At 39.0% G+C, this 9597-nt stretch overlaps 1 protein-coding gene across 4 annotated transcripts in view; it reads right to left on the bottom strand.

Moving 5' to 3' along the window:
- Positions 1-705: 705 nt before the first annotated feature.
- The window catches only part of GTF2A2 (general transcription factor IIA subunit 2), a 19344-nt gene continuing 10452 nt past the window's right edge, over positions 706-9597 (bottom strand). For all 4 annotated transcript variants that reach the window (XM_003267052.4, XM_003267053.4, XM_004088287.3 and 1 more), the window contains 2 exons: positions 4572-4698; positions 706-1612 (listed from right to left, as the gene is read on the bottom strand). In XM_003267052.4, the coding sequence (XP_003267100.2) occupies positions 1587-1612; positions 4572-4698 (153 nt within the window). In that variant the 3' untranslated portion in view covers positions 706-1586. The remainder of the gene's footprint in view (positions 1613-4571; positions 4699-9597) is intronic.

A 9597-nucleotide genomic window follows, 5' to 3' on the forward strand; every position in this document is an offset into this window, starting at 1 on the left:
AAGTGTTGATGCTCCCACCTCAGCCTCCCAAGTAGCTGGGACCACAGGCATGCACCATCACACCTGGATTTTTTTTTTTTTTTTTTTTTTTTTAGTAGTTTTTAGTAGAGAGGGATCTCATCGTATTGGCCAGACTGGTCTTGAACTCCTGAGCTCAAGCAATCCACCTGCCTCCACGCCCCAATGTGCTGGGATTACAGGCGTGAGCCACCATGCCCAGGCTTTTCATGTATTTAAACCACTCATCTGTAAGAGATCAGAAAGGAAGAAATATGGTTTACACTCAGATACAACTGGGTTTAAGTTTTGGAGGATGGGTAGGATTTTGATGCTGACAGGAAAGGCATGAAAATTGGAGGAAACAGCAGAACCAAACATTAAAAATCATAGGTCTCTTTTGTTTCTTTCTCAAGCTTAACTGGAGCAGACTATGTAATAGGTAGTAGTGGAGGTTAGGAAGGGAACATGGAAATACATGCACAGAATGAGTTGGAGGATGAAACAATTTTATTTTCTTTGTAGAGACAGTCTATATTGGCCAGGCTGGTCTTGAACTCCTGGGCTCAAGTAATCCTCCAGCCTCGGCCTCCTGAAGTACTGCGATTACTTACAGGTGTGAGCCACCAGTACCTAGCCAAAAAGTTTTAATGTGAGAGTCAAGGACTACAGTGGTATGCTGAGGTAACAACTGCAGGAGGATCCAGGTAACAGCAAAAATCTTTTACTCCAATTGGCTCAATCCAGTTAACGATGTAAAAAACTCCTCACCTACGGTCAGTATGTTACTTCTGTATTTCTGCAAGCACAATCCACTGACAAAGTCTAATAATTAGACTTTATTGTAAGTCTAATGTATCATGTACATGATAAAATGTATGAAATTTGGATCAATATGGCAAGCTGAAGAAATAATTTACCTGTCATGTGGGGGGACTATTTTGTTTGTTTAGGTTTTTTTCCCTCTTCCTCGTTACCTGGTCTAAGAAAGCAAGCTTTTTGGTTTTGTTTTTGCTATGATGGTCTAACTTTTCCTAATCAAGTTGTTTTTCCTAATCAAGTTGTACTTGGGTTTTTTATACCAATGATTGATTAACTTTGGTTTTGTATTTTAAAAAGCAAGAGATTTTCTTAATAAAATTCCATCCAGAGTTTGGTTTTGCCCCTGCTGATGCTTTCATCAGGCAAAGTTACAACTGACAAAACTAACATGATTTTATTGAAATAAGCATTCTGAAAGAGCATCTATGTTCCTTGCAAAGGAAATGGGAAAATGCATTATTTAATATCTTCATATTGCTACCTTAATAGCTTCACCAGTTATTACTCAGAGTTTTAAAATGAGTTTATTAAAGAAGGTTCTCAGGAAGGCAACAACTTTTGTCATTAAAAAAAAGGTTTTTTCATGCTGTATAATAAAGGTGATGTAAGAGGCTACAGAGTTATAAGGTTCTTTCTACTGGAATTCTCTGGTATAGCACAGTGTAGTCATTTCTGCAATTCTAGAATAAATAAAAAGTCTCTTCTATGCTTCTCTTCAAAAGCAATGAATAACAGAAGATGGCATAAAAAAGCCATATTTCTTCTATTCATTCTGTAGTATTGGAGCCAGTATCTAGGAAACAAAAGAGAAAGTAAATTCAAGGAGCAATTTAATTTTAAAATTAACTATTTTAAGCCTATCAAAAATGAGAACATAGGACTAATAGTGGTGGTGGCTTGAGGGGTGGGGAAGAACAGAGGGCAAGGTTAAAGAGGGAAGGTGACAATGTAAGCATCTTGAGAACTTCAGTAAGTTTCCTTTTAAGCAGAGATACAAAGATGCTTAGCTCCTCATATTCATACTAGAGTAAAATCAAGTTGAACTACATTTGGTTCATATAATTGTTATATAACACTTTTTTTTTTCCAGGTCCTTTACTGTCTCAAACTTTCTTGAGATGGAGTCTTGCTGTTGCCCAGGCTGGACTGCAGTGGTGCGATCTCGGCTCACTGCAGGCTCTGCTCCCTGGGGTTCACGCCATTCTCCTGCCTCAGCCTCCTGAGCAGCTGGGACTACAGGCGCCCGCCACCTCGCCCAGCTAATTTTTTGTATTTTTAGTAGAGACGGGGTTTCACCGTGTTAGCCAGGATGGTCTCGATCTCCTGACCTCTTGATCTGCCCACCTGGGCCTCCCAAAGTGCTGGGATTACAGGTGTGAGCCACCACGCCCAGCAACTTTTTTTTTTTTTTTTAAGACAGAGGTCACACTGTGTTGCCCAGGCTGGAGCGCAGTAGCGCGATCTCAGCTCACTGCAATCTCCACCTCTTGGGTTCAAGCAACTGTCCTGCTTCAGCCTCCTGAGCAGCTGGGATTACAGGCGGGCGCCACCATGCCTGGCGAATTTTTGTATTTTTAGTAGAGATGGAGTTTCACCATGTTGGCCAGGCTGGTCTCAAACTCCTGGCCTCAAGTGATCTGCCCAAAGTGCCGGGATTACAGGTGTGAGCCACTGTGCCTGGCCTACTGTCCCAAACTTCTGACACTGCATTCTTTTCTGCAGATATAACGTAAATGGAATACAATTTAAGCTTTCCTTGAGTCAACAATCTTCTCACTAAAGATCAACTGCTACACTGTGCTGAAGTAGGGGAAAATCCTCAAAAACTACTGCAATAAACAAGGCCGATCTGCTACTTCTCATCCACTGCAGTTTGGAAAACAATCTTGTAAAGAAAGAGCAACACACTCTAAGGACTACCAGACAGGCGCTCCTATCAGCAAAATACAAATCTTTACATGGATTCTTTGATATTATACATCAATATTTATTTTGTTCAGGGCTTTACTTTTTTGGTTCTCAGCTATGGTTCAAATGACTGAAACTGACACTCTACTAATCTACATCTGTTCTGTCCAATACAGTAACCACTGGCTAGCCATATGTGGCTAAGTTCCTCAGCTGCCCTATCCACATTTCAAGTACAACAGCCATGAGTGGCTATTGGAAAATGCAACAGAACATTTCCGTGCTAAAAAAATGCTCTATTGTGATAGACGTCTAGGTATTATAAATTAATCCCTAAATTCTACAGACTAATAAAAATAAAACCTAAAGGTTATGAGGATGCTGTTAGCTTAAATATGAAAAAAATTGTACATAATTTCAAACATAGAAATGTTATCTTGTGATTCAGGAAACAGTACCACCTTCACAGGAATTTAAAAAATACCCAAATATAAAAAAGACCCAAATATAACATTGTTCCTTGCTGTAATGACAAAGATGTATCTGATGACTATAATAAAAAGTTAACTATGCCCAAAGTTCTTAGAATGATTATTCCTAGGTAACCTTATAAACTATATAACAAGTCACCAACAGTAACGATGCTAGGTTCAGAGACTTTCTGATATCTGGAAGAGACTATTTCTTTAAAAAGGGCTTAAAGGTGTAATTTTATATAGCCACTAAAAATCAGGCTTAAGTGCAGGGGCTCACGCCTTTAAACCCAGCACTTTGGGAGGCTGAGGTGGCAAGGTCTCCTGAGCCCAGGAGTTTGAGACCAGCCTGGGCAATACAGCAAGACTTTTTTTTTTTTTTTTAAAGGCTTAAGAGTAGTAAACTCAGTGAAAAATATATTTACTAATGTCTACATATACATGCATTTTTGCAAAAATAGGTTATAAAATATTCAATAGGGTAGTAAAATATTCAATAGTTATAACACCATCAGGTAGTGTTATAGAGAACGTTTTTCTTCCATGTACTTTTTTGTATTCTCTACATTTCTTCAGTGATTAGCTATTTCTGTGGAAATGCAAAATACATAAATCCGACTCAAACAGGGAAATGGATGGTGTTACTTTCTACATTTCTTTCTCTTGCTTTTCAAAACTCCCTCTCAAAGAGCAGCAGTCTTTTCTATTTACTTTCTGGAATAGCTGCTCTTAACACAAATGGTTCAGATTATGAAGTATACTTAAAATATAATTAGCAAAAAGGAAATAATCATGAAACAGAAATTAGGTGTATAGTTTTTGAAACATTTAAGGACCTGAAGTTCCTAGACCTGGTGTGAAAAGTTCACTTGCACATGTCATATTCAACAGATTAGATGAATATTTACCATCATGACTCCAAAGTTCTTATGGTTAATTAAAATCCTGTTTAAAAAAACTCTTTAAATATATGGGTATCCAGCAACATAGAAACCATAGGATTGTCAAAATTCTTCCTTAAAGTAAAAGGTGTCTGAAAAGCCTGATAAACACTTAAAATTTGTAATGGAAATTCAGAAGAAATGCTTATTAATTTGCTTATTTTACCCACACAAATCCAATCTGTGTAAGTAGTCTATATGTTATTCTGTGTAAGTAGTCTATATGTTATTAAGTCACAAAGTCAGTAAGAGCACTGTCTGAGATATGTAATTCAGAATTTAGCTGAGATAAAAGCCTGGGCTTATCTGGGAGTTGATCATAGGGCCATTTTACCTATTAGGCTTTTCATATGGATGCAGATCTTCTAAAGGCTCATAAAAACAAGGTTTCAAGTAGCTTTGCTTTCACAGAAATAAGGCAAGCACTTACTTTTACCATCACAGGCTACAATTTTCACTTTATCCACTTTAATAAGTTCTGTCACCTCTCTGAATTCAACATCATTCAATACAAAAGTCCACACATTATCGCAGAATCTGTATGTATTTAGAGAGCCCTTTAAAACAAAACATTTAGAAATACCGTGAAACGTTTTTTCCCCTCACATTTTTCTCCAAAGCAATTTAAGAGATCTTAGCTACCAAGAACATAATAACTTTAATGCTTAGCTTAAGATTTTCCGTAACTTTAATCCTAGCTACTTAAAAAAACCACCAGACAAATTTGCTAAGGGAAGAGTTCAAAAATATTTTAGTTGGCAGACTGTATTTTTAGTCTGCATTGCAAATTACTTACCTGAAATATGAAAAATAAAAACTTGCGTTTGTATTTCTACTGCCCTCATGTGGCTAAGTTATGAAAGTTCATTCAAATTATGAAAATATTTGTTAAAAGTTACATATTTTATTGTGTATGTTAATTCTCCAAATGTACAAAAGCAGGGATTTCTTAGAAACACTAAATTTTAATCCTGTGACTCGGCTCAGATGTATTACTGCATTAGTCACTAAGACTACAACATTCATTGTCCTGTGCAACTTATAATTTTTTATACGTATTTTTTTATTTTTTTGAGATGGAGTCTCGCTCTGTTGCCACGCTGGAATACAGTGGTGCGATCTTGGCTCACTGCAACCTCCACCTCCCAGGTTCCAGAGGTTCTCCTGCCTCAGCCTCCTGAGTAGCTGGGACTACAGGAGCCTGCCACCACGCCCAGCTAGTTTTTGTATTTTTAATAGAGATGGGGTTTCACCATGTTGGCCAGGATGGTCTCGAACTCTGACCTCAGGTGATCCACCCACCTCAGCCTCCCAAAGTGCTGGGATTACCGGCGTGAGCCACCATGCCTGGCGCATATATATATAATTTCTTTTTTTTTTTTTTTTTGAGACAGAGTCTCATTCTGTTGCCCAGGCTGCAGTGCAGTGGTGAGATCTTGGATCACTGCAACCTCCGCCTCCCAAGTTCAAGCTATTCTCCTGCCTCAGCCTCCTGAGTAGCTGGCATTGCAGGTGTACGCCACCACGCCTAGCTAACTTTTGTATTTTTAGTAGAGACAGGTTTCACCCACATTAGCCTGGCTGGTCTCAAACTCCTGACCTCAGATGATCTGCCCGCCTTGGCCTGCCAAAGTGCTGGGATTACAGGCGTGAGTCACTGCACCAGCCTATTTTAATATTTAAAAAAAAATAGAGACAGGGTCTTGTTATGTTAGCTGGGCTAGTCAAACTTTTGGCCTCAAGTAATCCTCCCACCTCAGCCTCCCAAAGTGCTGGGATTACAGGCGTGAGCCACCATGCCCAGGACACATTTTTCTAATTAAGAAAAAATTGTTTAAAGTAGGAATATATATATACTTGAGCATCAATAGGAAATTTTTACTTTTTATTTTTTTTTTGGAGATGGAGTCTCACTCTGTGGCCCAGGCTGGAGTGCAGGGGTGCAATCTCAGCTCACTACAACCTCCACTTCCTGGGTTCTAGCTATTCTCCTGTCTCAGCTGCCAGAGTAGCTGGGACTACAGGGAGTAGGCCACCATGCCTGGCTACTTTTTGTATTTTTAGTAGAGATGGGGTTTCACCATGTTGTCCAGGCTGGTCTCAAACTCCTGACCTCAGGTGATCTGCCCACCTTGGCCTCCCAAAGTGTTGGAATTACAGGCGTGAGCAATAGCACACAGGCTATTTTTATTTTTTGAGATGGAGTCTCACTCTGTTGCCCAGGCTGGAGTGCAGTGGCGTGATCTTGGCTCACTGCAACCTGTCTCCCGGGTTTAAGTGATTCTCCTGCCTCAGCCTCCCAAGTAGCTGGGATTACAGGCATCTACCACCACGTCAGACTAATTTTTGTATTTTTAGTAGAGGCGGGATTTTGCCATGTTGGCCAGGCTGGTCTTAAACTTCTGACCTCAGGTGATCTGCCCACCTTGGCCTCCCAAAGTACTGGGATTACATGTGTGAGCCACCGCACCTGGCCGGAAATTTTTAAAAACAATGTGATGAAAGTCGTGCATAGACACCAACAGAATACAATTAAAACCTGAGATACACACATGCACACATATAGTCACATAGGAAATTTAGTAGGCAACACTTAAATGCCTAAAATCTTCAACTCAGAAACAAACCACCAAGTACAAAAATGCTCCTTGCAATATTATTGTAATAGCAAAAATTGGATTCATTATAAATAGTCTATCAAGTGAGAATGATTAAGGAAACTCATGGCTATGAATGAATGACTGTAATAAAGGAGTAATTATTGTGTGCTAGACTATGCTGGCCTCTGAGGATACAATGGTAAGCACAGGTCCCTGCCACTGGTGAGCTGAGTTTAGCAGGGAGATCATTAAAACAGGTAAATACATAGTATAACAGTGCTATGAAAGAGTACGTTACTGGGTACAATGAGAGTACAGCAAAGGCACTCAAGGGTATGGATGACACAAGGCAGAGAGCTTCTCTCAAAAAGTGAAGTTCAAGTTGAGTCCTAAAGAATAGGTAAGAGTCAATGCAGAGGAGGGATAATGGAAAGGAAGACAAACACCTGGAATGGGGTGGTTGATTCCAGAAAACAGAACGTGTCAGGAGGTCCTAAGATAAAGGAGAACCTACAAAAAAAAAAAAAAAAAAAAGATAAAGGAGAACCTTGGAAAACCTTTGCTCCATCCTAACGGTACTGGGAGGTCAGTGAAGGATTTTAAGCATAAGAGTCTGATCAGATTTGCATTTTTGGTGATGACATAATGGGTTAGACAGGAGTATGACTAAAGGAACTAAGACCAGCTATGAAGCTGATGTCTGTTAGCTGGGTGAATCAGAGATGTGAAAGCGGCTTTACTACGGTAATAGTAAAGGGATCAATAGAAACGGAGAGACTTTTAAGTAGGACTGGTAAGAATGGACACCTATAAATATGGTAGGGTTGGGGGACAGAGAAATCCATGGTAACTCCCAAGTTTCTGACTTGAATGTCAATGCATTCACAGAAAAAGCTGGTTTGGGAGTAAACTTAAATTTGGAACTTGTTGAATTTCAGGTATATCTAAGTCATGATGTCCAATAAGTAGCTGGAGTATAGAAGAAAGCATGTGATCATGATATTCAGTTTAACCAAAGCCAGAGCGTTGGATGAGACCAAGGACAGCGGAGGCAAGCTATAACCCTAAGAAATACCAACAATTAAATGATAAGCAGAGACAGAACTACAGAGGGAATAGGAGAAAAGCTCACACAGTATGGTTTCAAGGGAAATAGGGGTTCCAAAAAACAATCATCAATAGCACTACATATGATGCATTAGATTTAGCAAAAATAACTCAGCAACAGCAATTTCAGTGGAGTGATAAATACAGTGAAAATCACCCATGACGTTAAGGGAAAAAGATACAAAACTGTAAACCTATAAAATATATTTAAAAATTAGATCTGCTTGTTTGCTACGGTCTGAGCCTCTGGAAAGCTAAACAGCTAGATGCCAAACTCAACGTTCATTTCCAGCATCCTGAAGTTGTGTGTAATCCATGATCTTAAGAGTGTGTATATTACTGGCCGGGCGTGGTGGCTCACACCTGTAATCCCAGCACTTGGGGAGGCTGAGGTGGGAGGGTCACTGAGATGAGGAGTTCAAGACAGCCTGGCCAACACAATGAAACCCCGTCTCTATGTAAATATAAAAATTAGGTGGGCATGATGGTGGGTGCCTGTAATCCCAGCTACTCAGGAGGCTGAGGCTGGAGAATCACTTGAACTCGGGAGGCAGGGGTCACAGTGAGGTGAGATCATGCCATTGCACTCCAGCTTGAGTGACAGAGTGAGGCTCTGTCTTAAAAAAAAAAAAAAAAAGTGTATATTACTGTTTTTGTTTTGAGACAGAGTCTTGCTGTGTTGCCCAGGCTAGAGTGCAGTGGTGTGATCCTGGCTCACTGCAACCTCCACCGCCTGGGTTCAAGTGATTCTCCTGCCTTGGCCTCCCAAATCGCTGGGACTATAGGAATGTGCCACCACACCCAGCTAATTTTTGTATTTTTAGTAGACAGGGGGTTTTACCATATTGGTCAGGCTGGTCTTGAACTCCTGAACTCAAGTGGTCTGCCTGCCTTGGCCTCCCAAAGTGCTGAGATTACAGGCATGAACCACTGTGCCTTGCCTTACTTTCTCTTTTAGAAAATGTGTAGTCTTTTATCCCTCGCCACCCTCCCACCCTTTCCCCAAAGTCCCCAAAGTCGTATCATTCTTATGCCTTTGTGTCCTCATAGCTTAGCTTGCAGTAAATTACTTTCATTGGATAATATTACGTAAATAATTTAAACAAAGCAAGTCATTGGGATTTATGAGCCAGTATGTGAGTATTCACTTTCAAATATAAAGCATTTTAGATGTAGAGTGGAGTGAAAAATCTTACATATCATATGCTGAAATTCATTAGTTGCAGTATAAATGTATATGCTTCATTTATTTTACTGCAAAAATAAAATGCTACAAAACTTGACTGAAAGATATTATAGTATATTAAATGCCTTCCAACTGCAGATGCAAATTAAGTTGACAATTAACATCATCAAAGTGCACATTAGCTAGATAACTTCTGAGCCAACAAATGTTTTTAAAAAGTTAAACGTAAGAAATCATATCTTTTTAGAATAATTTGAATTAGAATCTCTAATATGAAATAAGCTTTTCTGTATATAATTTTTAGTTATTTAAATATCTCGCTTTTTCACTCATTTGAAAGTCAGAATCCATTTAGTATCTCCAGTATAGTATAAAAACGATGTTTATATATATGTATATACTATACACACACATATACTCTATAATTATATAATTACAAACATAATATATACATGTCTTTCAGTTTGTATGTGTATATATAATTATAAATATTATATAATTTATATGCATTTATACATATTTACATACATATAGTTTTTTTTTCGAGGCTAGGTCTAGCTGTG

This window comes from Nomascus leucogenys, chromosome 6 (genome assembly GCF_006542625.1).
Source record: "Nomascus leucogenys isolate Asia chromosome 6, Asia_NLE_v1, whole genome shotgun sequence".
Classification (NCBI taxonomy): domain Eukaryota; kingdom Metazoa; phylum Chordata; class Mammalia; order Primates; family Hylobatidae; genus Nomascus; species Nomascus leucogenys.